This window comes from Gouania willdenowi, chromosome 13, assembly GCF_900634775.1.
Source record: "Gouania willdenowi chromosome 13, fGouWil2.1, whole genome shotgun sequence".
Taxonomy (NCBI): Eukaryota; Metazoa; Chordata; class Actinopteri; order Blenniiformes; family Gobiesocidae; genus Gouania; species Gouania willdenowi.
This window is the reverse complement of record NC_041056.1, coordinates 26,901,957-26,919,668: the sequence shown is the minus strand read 5'-3', so window position 1 is coordinate 26,919,668 and position 17,712 is coordinate 26,901,957. Positions and strand designations below refer to the sequence as shown.

Sequence of the window (17,712 nt, the reverse complement as noted above, 5' to 3'; positions counted from 1 at the left end):
TGTTCCTTTGTGTATTATTATTATTATTATTATTATTATTATTATTATTATTATTATTATTATTATTATTATTATTATTATTATTATTATTATACTTTGGTTTCAGAAAGAACAGACCGAGGGCCACATGTGATGTGGCTCCCAGTTGCCTATGTAATATTAGAAGAACGAACATGGGTTTGGGTCCGTTTTATTTTGAAAATCTCTCAGCGGAAAAGCTGAGGTTCACGTTAGTTTTGTTCATGGAGCTGTGGGATGAGAGCAGACGTCCATGTCCCAGCACTGTTACCGCTGCTGATGGTGTTTTGTAGCGGGACATACACACAGGAGCACCGCAGGGCTCTGGAAGATGGGAGCGGTAAAGTGAAAACACACCAAGAAGATGAACAGCACTAAAGTAAGTGAAACTTCTCAGTACACTGGTATTTAAAGTGGAGAGGCGCTGCTTTAACGACATGTTTCCTGTAAAAGTTTTTTTTTTCTTTTCCCCCTGAACTTAGAGAGCAGTGTGTGGCTCTGAAAAAACTCTGCAAAGCTGGACTATCTGTGACTAGATCAGGTTTCAGGCTTTTAAAACCGCCCATTGTGTGTGTGTGTGTGTGTGTGTGTGTGTGTGTGTGTGTGTGCGTGTGTGCGTGTGTGCGTGTGTGTGTGTGTGTGTGTGTGTTAAAGTTGCAGATGTGATGTGACAGCTGTAAGGGGGCGGGGCTTGCAATGCATGTCTTTGATCAGCACCCTTTGATAATGGTGTGATCATTATAAACATTGCAACAGGTTCTCCCTTCCACAGCTGAAGGAAATGTGTTTTGCTGAGTGTGCAGTTCACCCACGCAACGTGGCATCACTGCTAAGTTCTCCCTCAGACCTATTTATTAAAAAAAAAAAGAAAAAAAGTCTATGATAGAGGGGAATGAACAGTGTAGTAACAATCAGAGGTAAAAGTAACGGATTACAAGTACTCACGTTACTGTAACTGAGTTGCTTTTATGGGTACTTGTGAGTTTATTTTTTTAGCATATTTCAAAATCAGTAATTTTACTTGTACTTAAGTATGTTTTAAAAGAAGTAAAGTAATTTGTTACTAGGAATGTGCAATATTTTATCGTTTATGATTTATCGTCAAAAATATTCTCACCGGTAACAATATGTCATCCCACAATATAAACGATAAATTCCCATGTCGGAAATTAGTGAGGGCCACGGACCATTTGTCTTTCAATTTAGCCAAGAATGCCCATAAAAACCTTGTTCCACAGGCCAAAACTACCCCTGTATGTTGTCAACTTAATATTCTCCGGAGCAAAACGCTGTTTACGGGAGCTTCACAGCAAAGCCTTCGCGGCCGCAGTGTGCACCACGCCTCCATCCCCCAGCTCTCACACCCACAGACGGCGGAGCTCGTCTCAGCTACCTGAAGCTGCCGAGCTGCGATACGTCATGGACCTCTACTTGGTTAAAACCAGAAAACCATCCAACAAAGTGAACTGATTCAAGTTCCTCCGTCATGTTCACCCAAAGTTCCACAAACAGGAGGACAGAGATGAACCCGTAGCAACGAATATGAACTGGAAACTCAACTAAAGCTAACTATGCTAAGCTAACCCACAGACACACAGACTGGGCTAAGAGCTAATGCTAACCATTCCATAGGAGTAGGCCAAATAAAAAGAACACGTCTAACTGTCATAAAGCCACAGAGAGCCATTGATTTGTTTGTGGTCAGATTTAACACTTGTATGGAAGAATAAAAGCTAAACATGTCACACGTTGTGTAAAATAAATGTTAGCATAATATTAATGTCACTATTCATCCGTCCAAACTTGTGAAACGCAATATTTTCTAATTATATTTCACGTGTTCACAGACAAAGCTGGTCCCATTAAACTAATGTAACTATTTAGATTATTACATTATAGGAAGTTATTTATTAACCATAACTTTATGTAACTCATAAGATGAATGAAACAAGATTCAGCAACAGTAAAAACACTGATGGAGTTATTTGTGCTTTTCATGTGCTTTTTTTTTTTTTTTTTTTTTAGAAAATAATTTCATTTTAAGTGAGGAAATAAATTAATTTCGTACAATAACACTAATAGAGTGATCAGCATGCACTGATTTTTAATGTGTTGATGTATTCAAATGTATTTGTGTTTGTAAGGAACCTGTTTACACTTTAAGTTGGGAATTGTTTAATTTAATTATAGTTTTTTTTTTATTTATCATGATGTTTAGCGTTATCGTGATAAATACCAAAAAGTATCGGGCTAATTTTTTTCGTCCATATCGCCCATCCCTATTTGTTACATTTGTACACCCAACCATTGCTGAGTTAATTATAAAAAGAATTGAACATTTTGGAAAAGCTTTTATTTTATGCAGAGGCCTTTGTGGAAAATAAATCCTAGAAAAAAACGTTATTTTTCTGTACGTAATTAAGCGCAGTTATCGCATTATATACCCAGCCCTAATTGTAATACATAATATGTATCACATAATATGTAAAAATGCATTACAATTAGGAGTTTTGTCGTCTAAATTGTTTCAAGTATAACTTTTAATGTCATATTTAGTGCTTTATTTTCCATTAGTTTGGATGCTAATGTAGAAATCTAAAGAAAAGATGTAACAACGGCAACAAAGTGAACATTTTCTCATAAACATCAGTATTTTCTGTTGTATTTCATTCATGAATATTGTTTGCCAACTTATTGTTCAATGTGTTGAAAAAAAATGCAGTAAATAAGCTGAGAAGTTCTCCACTTGACAGTGTTCTGTCTATTTAATTTTTTTTTCGTTTTAGCAATTTGTTGTTTTATTATTTTCTTGCAATACATCGTGGAATTGCCGCATTGTGATAATTGTACCGTTAACCATGTATGGTATAACGTATCATATCGTGAATAAGCCTGTGACTATTAGCGTCTCCAGACACACTCTGGGTACAAAGCAAGTTATTTTTAGGCCGGGCTTGTTCTTCTTTTTCTTCTTCTTGTTATTGTGTACACTAGTTAAAATCGCTACTACTCTGTTAGTCGTAAACAGATCAGGCTGAAATTTGGTAGGCTTAATCTATGGACGTGTACGCATTGACGCTCGGAAGAAAAAATGAAATTCGATTTCTCATTATTTGCAAGTAAAATATTACAGCGGTTACTGGGCCGAATCGTATTGGCACATACCAATATATAAATGGGGCCCATTACCCCGTATGTGTCAATGGGGCGCCAAGGAGCCCCATTTTTCAAATGACTAATCATTGACACATACCAATATATGAATGGGGCTCATTACGCCATATGTGCCTCGGGCCCGGCCGTAGTTAATCAGAACTTATTTTAAGTTTTATAAGGTCACATCAATCAGAATACATGTGAAAATGTAAGTATGAATAACCTTTTAAACATCAAAAACATATACTCTGGTAATGGAATGGATTATTGTTTTCTTTCAATATTTGCCATCAGTCATAAATGAATTCAGTAGTCCAGTAAAAATAATTTCATATGACATGTTTTCAATCTGATTATTACCTAATCAATACCTATAATGACCAAAGGAATGCTTTTTTACAAGCTGCAGTCCTAATCTTGCATTTGTATTGCATCAAAAACAACTACTATTTAGCAGCAGATTATGGTGTTGATATCGTCAGTCAGCACATGTGCAAACACACACATTAACCCTTCCACTTAGGTTTATTTATCTGCTTTTTATGACTGACATTGACACAAACTGCCCCAACAAGATAATAAAAGGGTCTTTGAACTTTACATATCGTCTCCAACCTCTGCCTTAGTGTGTATCCAGTCTTATATCAGGTCAGATTGGCATAGTCCAACTTTGAAGGCACCACGCTGAAGTTTGGCTCCACAGATTGTTTGAAAAAAGTTCTATTGAGGTCATTTGTGAACAAAAATAATCATGGAGATAGCTTTTCCGTGTGTAAATTCAGGTAAACGCGTTCTCAAGTTAACATGGAAACACTGCGTTTCCCCTGCGACTTCCAGTATGTACGCTATTTAGAGATTAGAATTGTGACCTGACAGCTGATCAGTGGCCAAGTGGTTAATGTAGCGGACATATGGATTTAGTTTTTCTCATTGACACAGGATCAGTGATGTGCCGTGACCACTAGGGTTGGGTAGGCACGTTGCAAATCGAGACCACCAATGACGATTTCATATGCTTCTGCTGTTGTGTTAATTCAATTCAAATCAATTTTATTTGTATAAAGCAATTTCCAACAAAGTCATCTCAATGCGCTTATCAAAATATAAAATTCATAATAAGAAAGAAAAAACCCAACAAGATCCACATGAACAAGCATTTAGCCATCTAACAAAATCAACATCATAAACACCATTAAAGAAACATAAACAATTATTTAATATAGCCTCCATACTCTCCCAACAAGATATTTCTCATGACACGGCAGCGCATCTGTTGTTTGTGTTGGAAACACAGAGAAAATGACAACTCAAAACAGCCTCAGTGAGGAGCATCCACAAAGCCAATCCTTCCTTTTGTTCTATTCACTGTAGAAAGTACCAACAATGTTCTGACCTTACCTTTGCTGAAGGTTTGGTAGCTCAGGTGTTGGTCTCCCATCTTTTAAAAGCTGTCGTTTTTCCTCAAAAAAAAGTTTCTCCATCATCTCTGGCGCTGTTATCCTGCCTGTAGTGTTATCCCGCCCACTAGCTGGCATCTATTCACTAATGTACTGTGAACTTACGTATAGCATTTAGCATAGCGCGGTTACGTGCAAAGGCAGCTCTCTACGCTGCCTTTGGAAGTAAATGGTTGTCATCTTGGGGACCTGACTGCGCATGCGCAAACACGTAAAAACACGTAATGGGAACGGAGACAGAGGAGCAACATGCCTTTGAGAGGGGGCGTGGCCTCCCTCTTCCTTACAGTGGAGTGAAAAAAAAAAAAAAAGACTGTGCAGCTGTTCCAGGAAATGGTGCTGTTTAGTAGTAATTTGGGCTATGAAACGCACAAAATGCTGACACTTTCAAATGTATAGGTACTGTAGGCTATTGGAAATGGAAAAATAAATAATTTATAATTAATATTATAATTAAAACAAATAATCAAAATATCAATTCACCCTTGGGTAGGCACTGCCTACCTTGTCTACCCTGACGGCACGTCACTGCACAGGATTGATTCCCAGTGGAAGCGACTCAAATGTTTATTTATATTTATGAGTCAGATCATCATGAGACAGTTCATTGCTTTTTTCATCTCTTTATACAGACTGTAGATTTAGTAAAAAATGCAGTAAAAACACATAGGGTTGAAGAAATGCGAGACACGTAACTTCCTGTTTACAACAGCCGCGGTGAGTCCACTTTGCACCGAGAAGTCCAGTGTTGTACATGTGACGCATCCGCACACAGATCTGCAAACACAATCACATATTAACACTTTAAACAATTGTACAACGTAAATAAAAGATACCCGGCATCAACGAGGGCAGCTTAGCACTAGAGGTCGACCGATATATCGGGCGGCCTATATATGGACTTTTTACATTTTTAAATTAAATTAAATTTAGCACTTTAGAGTAGCCAGTAAATGAAAAAAGAAAGAACATAAAAAACATCCATTCAGATATAAGAATATACAACAACAACAACAAAAAGTAATAATAATAATAGCATGTGCATGGGAGAGGTAGAAGCCAATAGGCTGACAAACCACTTTTCAGGTTACTGTTTGATTGTATATTTTAAAATATTTTGTGAACTTAATTACTAGATACTGTAGGTTAAGAAAGAAGCTTGAAATAGTTTAAACTGACTACTTGCACATTGTATATTGTTGTTGTGCTTTACTGCTTCTTACCTGTCCTGTACTTTTTGTTTTACTTGGTTGTGTACGAGTATGTTTAAAGTTCATTAAATGTTAAGAGTTCTATTGGTGTATTTAATTTAATTTCTAATATATACATTTATATCATATGAGTGTTTCAATTTTCTTTCAAAATCAATGTGCTTTGAAAAAAAAGTATATCGGCTTCGATAAACGGTTTTAGATATCGGCCATCGGCTGAATTAAAAAAAAAAAAAAAAAAAACGGTATCTGCATCGGCGTTTGAAAATCCCATATCGGTCGACCTCTACTTAGCACCCTGGTCCTCTTTGACCGCATTTGCCGTTGCTGCAGCAGCAATGGTAGATGTGATAAAGGTCCCATGTCATGCTATTTTTCACCCATCTCCATATGTTCTAAGAACCCCAAAAACATAGTATTTGAGGTTTATTTTCCCAAACTCGCCTGTTTTCCAAAGTTTTAGCCTCTGAAAAGTCACTTTCTGAGCAACTCTACAAACAGGCTGATTTGCGGCCTACTTATGCATATTCATGAGTGGGCGTGTCTATAGATGGGACACTGACTTCCCTCCATGTCTTGCTCTGTTACGAGGGCGATCAGTAATCACCAAAGCAAATTTATTTTTGATATACACACAGTTGTGATTGTTTTCTGCCAAAAAACTGCACACAACAGTAAAACACATGGCTAAAGATGCTGTTGAGTGGGAGTCCGTCTCCCCTCCCTTCACGGTGACGTAGGACCAGAGGATGGCCCGCCCTCCTCCCACCCAGTTGACATGATGTCAACAACATGTATCAACAGCGGCAGTTGCAGAAACAACAGCCTTCGATGTGCAGCGGTGATAGACTGTGTGAAATGCTCACTTTTGTGGGTGTGTCTGTTTACATGTCATTCACGGCCATTCGTTTTTTTAATGCTTTTGTAAATAGGGCTCTTGTTTTGAAGTTAACCAGATGTTTAGTCAGTTGCACCAAAAATCTAAAAAGTGTCGGCATGAAACGTGTTTCCGCGAGTTTTATGGATTAAATGGCTACATGTTGATATTCTACTTGGTCACGTTCTCGCCTAAAATGCTTTCATTATTGTAGATTCAAAATGCATCTTGCGAAACTTGGAAGTATACTTCAGTGGGAATGCTCATCATACTAATAGTATGTAGTAGGCGGTATATACTCATTGAGTTTGTGGTGCATAGTACGGAGTGTACCATTTTTATTGTAAACTCAACTACAAGTATCACACATGTAGAGGAATGAAGAGGACGTTTCTCTCTCTTCCACGGTGACAGACACAAACACTTTAGCACATAAAGTGAATTTAATCATCAGATAAGGTTGTTGATTGGTTGGAGCCTATTCCAAAGTAAGAGGGCACGACAACAGGACCAACTGCAAAGACCAGTCCTATTAAAGTAGAGACTCAAATGAACCTTTTTACAAGAAAACAAAAATCCTTATTGACAGAAAGATTTTCAATTTTCACGGCCTTGTATTTCAGTTTAAAAATTGTGCTGTTAAATGCGTTTGTTCATCCATTTTCTGTCTGCTTATTTCGATTTAGTTGTAGAAGAGTTGCGTGTGTCAAACACAGAATAGAAAGCAAACAAGAAGGAAAAAACCTCACTGACACTTTCCCACTTTTACTGTCAGCACATGGCGTTTCATAACAAAGACTGTGATTTCCAAAGCCTCTAGTTTGATGTGTTGCAAAGCAAGCTGACGAGTGAACATTATGTAGTGAAAAGAGGTTCACGGAAGCTCAAATAGTGGAGGTTTTTTTTTAAATGCTCATATCTCTAAAAGTAATAATGCCACAAAATCGATGTTCCTATCAATTATTGACCAACTGAAGTCTGTACTAGTTTCATATCAAATGTTCCACTTTTGCATGTTATTTTTTGAAAAAAAATACATATTTTGTGTTTTTCTCATTAAAAAAATATAATGAAATCTTTATATCTATGGTTTTGTCTGGAGTCCTTGAAAAGATTGGATGAGAAAAAAGTGGGAAAAAATATTTCTATATGACATTTTGAACCGTTACCATTTTGGTACCTAAGGTCAAAGAGTGTTGTTTTTTTTTCAATAAATGCTCATAGCTCTAAAAGTGATAATGCCTCAAAATCAATGTTCCTATCAATTATTGTCCTTGTCAAGGCTGTAATAACTTCTTATCAAATGTTCCACTTTTGCATGTTTACTTTTTGTTCTGGAGTTGTTGAAAAGATCTGATGCAAAAAAAGTGGGAAATAATATTTATATACAACATTTGTACTACAGTTTTATGAAGGGTTCCGTTCTGGTACCGTGAAGCTGTACAGTGTAACTTTTTTAAAGGTGCCCTGAGGATTAAAAGCTAACTTTATCCTGTTTCCCTTTTTGTTCATTGGACAATAATCTGGTGAACTGCTTTGTTAAAAACTGTCAAACATTTGTGTTGTACACGGTTTAATCAATCATCTTCAGACATGCTCGTACCAGTATGATCTAATCCTACTGCTGCAGGGACTTTGGCCAAAGGTACATTACCAGAGATCTTTATTACCATTACGGCTTTTACAGTTTATTACAAGCATAATAAAAACAACGTCTTCAGAGGAGGATATCTCAGTCAGAGTGGACTTGGAGCAGCCATGAACCTGCATACATTTTTGACCCTCCTTGTGTACATTTCTGCTGCGTCACCTCATCCTGTTACATAAGCCAAGATAAATAACCTTCACCCTGATTGAATAATACCTCTGTAACCAAACACTGCACAAATGCAATCACAGCGGATTTATCTAACAAAAAAACTGAAAAAAATAAGTTTTTAAAACATTTTTCTTTTCTTATTCTATTTTGCTTAGATTATTTAGGTTGAAAATACGAGTCCACCAACAAAAGTGACAACACGCACCAACAAAAGTGACAACACAAACAAAAGTCACACCACACCAATAAAAGTCACAACACACCATCAAAAGTGACAACATAACAACAAAAGTCACAACACACCAACGAAAGTCTCAATGGAAAAGGGGGAATTTTTTACAAAATAAAATACTCCGTACCGACCATCTGGGGCCTCTAGTGGGCCCATTTCAAACTGTATCCAAAAACCAAGCACATATTTGGACTCGGGGGGGAATAAAACCTGTCCCCTGATACCACATTTGACACAAAATGAAGACTTTTTCTCGGCCCAAAAATTGTGAGTTTCGTCTTTAGCGGGTGCAATTCGGACTCGGTGTTGTGGCTTTTGTTGGTGTGTTGTAGGGCTGCCAACTTTTGTCGTTTAGACGACTAATTGGTCGATGCCGTCGTGGTCGACAAAGATTTTCATTAGTCGACTAGCAATGACATCAGTTTCAATACCGTAAAAAAAAAATGCAATGCACTTATATAGGTGACAAGGATTACATATCAATATAATGTATTTAATGCCTAAACATGATTCTATGTCCAGCAACAGCTGTGTGAGTGCGTGCTGCGCTGCAAAAAATTCAAAAAAGTGTTGCGCTTCAGCTGTCAGTGCACAGTGTGTTGTCCTCAGAGCAGAGAGGGAACAAATTAAGACAGGCTTGAAACACAAGCATCCATTATTGAATCAATCCTTTATCTGCACAAGAACATGGATTATCCTTATATTTGATACGTGGATTATGTAAATAGATCCACTGCTGTCTCTGGCACCACGGAGCACACTGCGCACCTGTGTTTGACGTGCGTTTGTTTCCCTGTGTGCTGATCTGATGTTGACATCAACAGTTTATTAATAACAGTAGGCTTACCACTAAATGTACCAAACATAAGTATGTCATTTGTATAAGGGGAAAATAGGTTTTAATTGTCAGTTTCAGGTTGGGCTCTGATATAAATACCTAATGGCTGTCAGACCTGTAGGTTTCATTTTTGCCTTGTCGGGTAGGGATGTAACGATTAATCGTAAGGCAGTTAAAAATCGATTCATAGGTATCACGGTTGATATCGATTTTCTGAAAATTGAATCGCAGTACTTTTTTTAACCAGCAGAGGGCGCTATCCACAATTGTAGGCGGCTGGCGGAGTCTGCTAATACTTTCTTTCTGGCCGCCTTCTACTCTTAAATATGTTAATAAATGATTCATTGCCCCTTTAGCACCGAAAGAATATCTGTAATATTACTTGAATATCTGTAAAAGTCACGTTTTTCTATTAGCTCTGTCTGCTAGCATAGCTTCTCTTCTTCACTGCAAGAATTTCTGCATGCCAACCGACCACTGGGTTACCAGCGCCCTCTGCTGGTCCAAACAAATATGGCGTAAATCAGTGTAATCACGGTTTTTTTTTTTTTAAAGTCCTATTGTTAAGGCACAAAATACATTTTCAGTTGCACTTTTAAAAAGAAAAAGAACTATTATGCAGTTTTGCATTGTTTATTATAGAACCAGAATTTAAATTAATAGGCTTCATTTTCATTTGTATTATTCCTTTATTTATTTCATTCAAGTTTTATTTTTAGTTAAATTGCATTGTTTTGAATAGTTTATCAAGGGATACCTTTGACAATGAAATATAAAAGGAAAATAATACAGTATTTTCTAGTTTTTTTCCCCAAAAAAAAATTTGTCTACAGTCCCATTTTGTAAGATAAATCGTGAGAGAATCGTATCGTGAACCCAGTATTGTGAATCGAATCGTATCGGGAGTTGAGTGAATCGTTACATCCCTATTGTCGGGTTTTGGTCAAAGCTTGAATAAGGCTCATATCATAAATGGTCTGTGTTTAAAAGAAAATCGGCACCACCGAACACCAAAACAGAATATTTGTCTCTCTTTTTCTTTCTCATTGTCCTCTTCTGCACCTGCTCATGTGATCTGCTTTTTCCCATTCTCTGTGTTTTTTTCTGTTTTTGTTTTTTTTTTTTTGGTCGACTAATTGCTACGTGTGCCATAGTTTTGGTCGCCCAACAGTTTCCTTGGTTGACCACAGCCCTAGTATGTTTTTTTGGCGTGTTGTGGTATGAAAAGTCTTAAAACAAGACAAACTTGTCGACGTAGTTGTGTGCATACATCACTAATGCACTCCTCTTAAAAGCAGCAACCACACCTTTTATTTACAATGAATGTGGAACAAGCAAATAGTGAATCCGTGAGAGGAAACAATATAGTGCATTAGTTTAGTTTTTTTCTATTTGAAGGCGTTTCCCAAGTCAACATTGAAGAACAAATATCTGTGTTCAGTACTTGGGCTTCCTGCTAGCATTTCACAGTTTGACTTAAGATGAGGCTTTTTCCTTCATTTCTCACTGGATTGTCAACTTGTCAACCAGCTGATTGTATCTTTGACAAAACTTTGCTGTGTCATGCCTGAGCGTCAGATGATAAATGATTTTTTCTACCTGTTGCACAACTTGTAACCTCTGTCCATTTGTGTTCAAATAGCTGGGAGCTCAGACCAGTTCTATTTGCACATTTTAGAGACTACTGAGCAAGAGCTGCACAAAGGTTTGAAAGCTTGTTCAATTTAACTGTAGCTTTGAAATAACTTTTTGGCAAAAATGTATTTTTTTCTGTCTTTTCCATAATTTGAGAACAATCACGAGTTTTATTTTATTTTACTCTGCAAGTTGAGTTGAGTTTTATGTATGTATATATATATATATATATATCCATTTAGAAGTTTTTCTATGCTTTAATTTATTCTTTTTATTCTTTTTTTCTTTTTTATACAGATCTTTGACGATAAAGCAGAATGTTTTTAATACATTCGTTTTTTGTTTCCCAAACTACTTTTCAGATTTCCAGGTGGAGTTTAGATTTACATTTATATTTATATTTGTCAGTACACCTCAAAGCATGCAAACTCAGTCTAGTAAATTGACTTAAGTGCAGATGAATTTAATGTTTAACTAAAGGTCACACCCATTGGGCAGCCCTGAGGGAAAGAAATGCTGCAACTCAAGTTACACAAATAAAGGCCTACGGTCTATTCACCAAGCTTCACAAGCCTTGTTCTGCATTGGAAAGGAAAACAGCTTGTGGAGTTTGTGAAATTCACACTAGTATGGTGTGGATCTGAGCTTCATTAGAACTGCTATGCTGTGCATTTGAACAAAGTGTAAATAATTGAGCAAGTTGTTGAATTATTACATTGTGACTTTTTTTATTTTCCAGAGCAAGATGACACTGCTCTCGCTACTTGGCTTCTCGCTGCTTGCAGCAGTTCATTCCAGCATGGTCAAGAACTGCCACCCGGGATGTCACTGTGAGGTGGAAAGCTTTGGCCTGTTCGACAGCTTTAGCCTGACCAGGGTGTACTGCAGAGAGCTCGGACCAGGAACCACAATGCCCATTCCTATCCCACTGGACACAGCCCACTTAGATCTGTCTTCCAATGCTATTGGCCCACTCACTGACAGCATGTTTACAGGCCCTGGCTACACCACGCTTGTTAGCTTGGACCTCAGTGACAACCATATTACTAAGGTAAGTCATCTTTGATGTTGTATGCAAAAAACATTTTAATCTTTCTAGTTGAGACAGTTTATGCTTTAAAGATAACTCTAAATCAGTGGTGTCAAACTCACTTTAGTTCAGGGGACAAATATGGACCAGTTGGCCGCAGATTAGTCGAAAAAAAGAGCAATTTCAACATTTCACTTAAAATGATACATAAAGTATGTAAGGCACCAACTATGGCAAACAACAAGTGACAGATATCAGTCCCTGCAGGATCTTCAATACTATTTCCTTGATTTTTCCCCACATTTCTTAGATAATTTGGGGGCATGTTTGGGAATAATTTTTTAAAAATTGCAGGATTTTTGCCAAATTTAGAGCTCTTTCAACAGTTTGAGATTAACAATGACTGCCTTCTTGTGATATAAGCACAGAAAAACTGTGCAAATATTGTGAAGTTTCACTGAATTTGTGTATTCTGAGGGGCTGAGATATCTACAACTAAATTAGTTGTTAATTTACACAATTTACACAATGATTCATATTTTTTCTGTCATCTTTATTTTCTCTTGCGGGCCAAATTGGATACTGTAAAAGGCAGAATTTGTGCCGTAGGCTTTGAATATGACACATTTGTTCTAAAACAATCACAACACAATGGAAACCTAAAAAAAATGATGATGGTGATCTATTTAGACTTAAATACTTTGTGTTTAACATGCAAGGGATAGGAGTATGGCTGCATTTCAACAAATATTTTTTCAAATGTATTAAAATAATAAAAAGAAAGTTTAACATACATTGAAGTACAAAAATGTACATATGCAGCAAATATATAAAAAAAAACTTAAAAGAAATTTCCCTTTGTAGCACACGGCTCATGACGCTCCTCCTAGGCTGTCTGACGCACCCCTGAACACTCCCCCTTTCAGTACTCATACAAACACGCATGGTTGTTGTTTACCTCTGTTCTTCTGTGTGCTGTATTTGGCTACTTTCTACATACACACACACCCGCTTACCCGTGCTACTGCTGCTGGCTCTGAAGAAGTAGTCCTTTTTACGAGTAGGGATCGCATTGTTTTTTAGTGTCAGTGTACCTATTAATGCACTTTCAAATAAGCTCTTGTTTGGAACAAATATAGCAGATGTTTTTGGGATGAGGGCCACTTCCAAAGATAAACTCCAACTGTTGTTGACGAATTGTTTAATCCAAAAGAGGGCTGTTTTCTTTGCATCCCAAAATAAATGTTCTCGCTGAAAGCATTTTTAAAAACTAAAGGCAGGCAGCTACTACAGTGAGCAGAGTAGACCAATCGACACGCAGTTATCGCTCAGCTGTTTGCTGTGACTGTAGTTGTTTTTACCGAGCTGGAAGCGGGGGAGGGGTGCAAGTTTTATCTATATATATTTTATTTTTTATTTTTTATTTAATGTGTACACTAATGAGTACAGACAACATAAGCCATGGGTTTCTTACAAAAGTATTTAAAATAAGTAAATCTGCAGAGGTGGGTGCTGTGGGCTGAACTAAGGAAGAGAACATAGGAGGGGGGAGGGGCCTCGTCCCCAAGGTGGAGGCTTGTCCCCAAGGCGGAGCCTCATCCCCTCGAGCATAACATCAGGAAAATGGCTGCTAGCAGGAGATTTAAAGATTACTCAAAAATACGTGAATCAATCTGAGAAACACTGGAGATATATTTTTCAGGACGGAATGACACACTAACATGATATAAAGCTTGAAAAGAGATTTTTTCATGATACCCCCCTTTTAAGGTATTGTAAAGGGTCAAAACCAGTGTAAATCATGGAGATTAATTGAGTCGTGTAAATCAAGTATGGGTGTTCATGATTTTCCAACCTGTTTCTGTGCCTTTGTTTCCAGGTAAGCCCCAGTGCATTATGCAAGTTGCGTTACCTGGATACCTTGGATCTAAGTCACAACCTCCTGCAGAGCCTCCCATCAAGCTGTTTCTCTGGGCTTCCTCTGGGCGAAGTTGACCTCAGTCACAACAGCTTTCAGGAATTTGACATGGACGTGTTTTCTACTAAAGTCAATGGTGAACCTGTCAGTGTAGATCTTTCTCATAACCACCTGGTGTCTGTAACCAGCACCTTGCACGGAAAGGTTCTACACATTCAGACTTTAAACCTGTCAGCAAATCGACTGTCAAGTGTACCAAGCCTGGCTGGACTCCCTTTGAGGTACCTCAATCTGGATGGAAACCCCATCAAGGAACTCAAGGAGGGAGCCTTCGCTCATTTGAAAGATCTAGTTTATTTGTCAATCAGTGGCCTCAAAGAACTCCAGCAAATCTGGCCAAGCAGCTTCAAAGGTCTTCAGACCCTGCAGGTCTTGGATCTCTCAAACAATCCTAATCTCAAGACTTTGACTCCTGCAGTGTTTAGCGGACTAGAATCCCTGTTGGAGCTTAACTTGACCAGTTCAGGAATCACATCGTTGCCAACAGACATGCTGGCCCATCTGCCTAGCATCCGTAGCATCATGCTGGGACGAAACATCCACTGTTGGAGGACACAGAAACAGAAGCAGTTTCACCCGCAGATGGGGCAGGTTCCTCATGATGAGGTGTTGAACTGTAACAAGGAAGGCATCGTTCTGTAAAGCCAAGCCTGCAGACACAGACCACTTCTTACAATCCTAATGCCCAAGCTGTGCCTTATCTGCAAAATATTTTTTTCTACGCTTTGTTTTACCATTTCAAAAGAGAAAAAAAAATTGCACTCATTTGTATATAATGTATTTTTTTGCACATTGGCAGAATGTGCCAAGTTTTACAAAATGCAGAACAATGTCTTTATTATGGGTTTTCTAGACTTAACCATGAGATGTTTGAATGTTAGTTAGAGGGTTGGATTCATATCGATCAAAGAGGGACCACATCAACACAAATATTGCACTGTGGCTGGATTATTTCCAATGTATGCCAAAATCCTCTGGTAAAGTTCTCTTAACCACTACGATTGTTGTTTTGACTTTGAATGTGATGTCAGATGGTGAAGTTGGAAAAAAAAACTTTTCCAGAGTTTTCTATAAAAAAAACAAAAATAAACACCCTCCTATCAGGATGTTGCAATTACCTTCTGTGTACATGAAGAATCATTGCTGAATGGTGGAGGGTATCTGTTACAGACCAATCATATTTTAGAATCATCTGTATAATGGGATAATTACTACTTTCATCCATTGTGTTTTGGGTCACTGATGTGCTCACGGACATTAAACTGTGCTGCAGCTTTTCTCTTCCCATTAGACCGACAACCCACTAGAGGCTGGTGTGTATTTGTATGAAAATGATATATTGGAGCTTTAGAACACATTTTAACAAATTATACTGTTAAATAATAACAGTGCTGCCTATTGGCGCTGTTGATTTTAAAAATGAGAAGTCATTTTAATCTGGACGAGAAATGGCCATAAAAAGACAGTTTATGAATTAAGGACGTCTGAAATCATGTAGAAGTCATGTGACTGACTACTGAGGTGGATCAGATTACAGCAGCATTCTTTGAACGCTCTGACAGTTGGTCTTCAAAACAAAAGTATTTTGATTAATAACTGACGGTGTCAAATACAGCGTTAAAAAGTGTCAGGACTTTATACTATAACAAAATGTTTTTTTTAGCTAAAGGTTTTTATTTTATCTTTTGCTTTAAGTTGAAATGTGTCTTTTTTTCTGTTCATTTAGCTAAAAGCATTGTCAAATGACAAACAGGGCTGCAGATTACACTTGACACTGGGGTCCTTTCTGTGTGGAGTTTGCAGGTTCTCACTGTGCTTATGTGGCTGTTCTCCAGGTTCTCCGATCTATTCTCACCATCCGAGAACAAGATGAATGAATGATGTGTAGTTGGACAAATGAACAACTTTCTAGTGACAACGGTGACCCCACTGTGCGTTGATGCTTAAACATTTTTCAGTTTTATCCCTTTCTTGGCATTCCTGTGGTATTCCGAGTCGTGCCTTTTGACTGCCCGTTAGGCTCGTGACTGTAAACATTCTGTTCAGGTCACTGAAAATCAGACAATAGTCTTGGTTTAAAATTTGATATATCTATATTTGTGTATGTAACTATTTTGTATATAATGTTATATATGTCAGAGAAATGGACTATTCTTTTAAATGTGCTATGTTTGCCTTTTATATACAGTATTGTCTGGATTTATGAACACAGCAAAACCCTTTGCAGTATTTGAAAGAGTTTTGCTGTGATCATTAAATGAATTAAATAAAAACAGAAAAGAACAAAAGAGAGAGTGTTTTTATTCTTTTTGCCAGATATCTTTCACCAAGTGTCTGTTTAGTGACGATGGGTGTGTGAAGCTTCCCTCCTCTCTCTGCATGACATCTTAACGCTTAGATCAGTGGTTCTCACACTTTTTTGGGGGGGTATTCCCCACTTTGAACGAAGGTAAATTTTCAAGCCCCACCTGTACCCATTGCCCCCCATATAATCCTGACTAATTGCGCATTTTCAAATGTACTGAACAAATAGGTAAAAAAGTTACATCCTATTTCATAATAAATCAAAAACTAAATGAAACTGATAATTACCTGCATAAAAAAAACAAATGTAAAAGTGCAGTATAGTCAAAATTACTGGAAATAACAAAACATTGTTTACAATCTAACAAAAAGTGTAGGAAAAGGAAATACCATTTTAAAAAGTCAGCTATTGAAAGGTTGTTTACTTTAGTTCCACGTTACATTTTGTTCCCGGTTGTATATCTAATGCAGTCTAATAATCAATTTAATGCTCTTTTAATTTATGTTACATTTTTAGGCTTCTCATTATCACTTTCTTTGTGTGCAGACATTTTGTTTAGTGTTAATGATCTTTGTTGTGAATGAAGAAGGGCATTTAAAGTCCTTATAGTGGCATGATAACACAAGTGACTTTTAATAAAAAAAATACAGTATGCAATGATAATTTTAAATTAAGCCATGCTTTTATCTATTGGACCCTCTGTGTGCATTTTGCCTCCAGCAGCTCATTTCAGACTCTACTGCCAGTAGAGACACATTTTTAGACTAGGCAGGACCGGACCTGACTGTAAAATAATTGCCTGTCAGAAACAGGCAGACAAAGTCAAGTTCAGAATCAGAATCAACTTTATTGGCCATGTACAGTATGTTATACACACCATAAATTTGACTCGGTGAACTGTGCTCTTTCTAACGATTGAAACTTTAAATGATAACAATCAAATAGAAAATATAAACAGTAATTAAAGACTAATAGGTACAAAACTAAATAGGATAATATAACAAGATTATAGGATCATAACAATAGCATAATAGTGCAGTGATGATGAGTAGTGCAAAAAGGATGATGAATTAAACATGAGTTAATTCTATTTCAGTATTTGCAATGAAGAGTGAGCTTAGGTGAACATTTAAATGAAATAGTATATTATTCACAG

The 17,712-nt window shown here is 37.2% G+C and overlaps 1 protein-coding gene across 2 annotated transcripts; it reads left to right on the top strand.

The window, feature by feature from the left end:
- Window positions 1-230: 230 nt before the first annotated feature.
- On the top strand, window positions 231-16,539 carry tsku (tsukushi small leucine rich proteoglycan homolog (Xenopus laevis)). 2 transcript variants are annotated; one of them, XM_028465770.1, is made up of 4 exons: window positions 240-397; window positions 11,251-11,313; window positions 11,983-12,294; window positions 14,153-16,539. In XM_028465770.1, exons 3-4 carry the CDS (start codon window positions 11,989-11,991, stop codon window positions 14,891-14,893), a joined length of 1,047 nt encoding a protein of 348 aa, XP_028321571.1. In that variant the 5' UTR covers window positions 240-397; window positions 11,251-11,313; window positions 11,983-11,988; the 3' UTR covers window positions 14,894-16,539. The 2 variants fall into 2 exon arrangements, with proteins under 2 accessions (XP_028321570.1, XP_028321571.1); XM_028465769.1 differs by lacking the exon at window positions 11,251-11,313 and having other exon boundaries at window positions 231-397.
- The last annotated feature ends 1,173 nt before the right edge of the window (window positions 16,540-17,712 follow it).

Bases quoted from the DNA above. Each gene is read 5' to 3' on its own strand.
- tsku (XM_028465769.1), top strand. The intron at 12,295-14,152 runs GTAAGTCATCTT...CTTTGTTTCCAG, and splicing joins GTGACAACCATATTACTAAG to GTAAGCCCCAGTGCATTATG.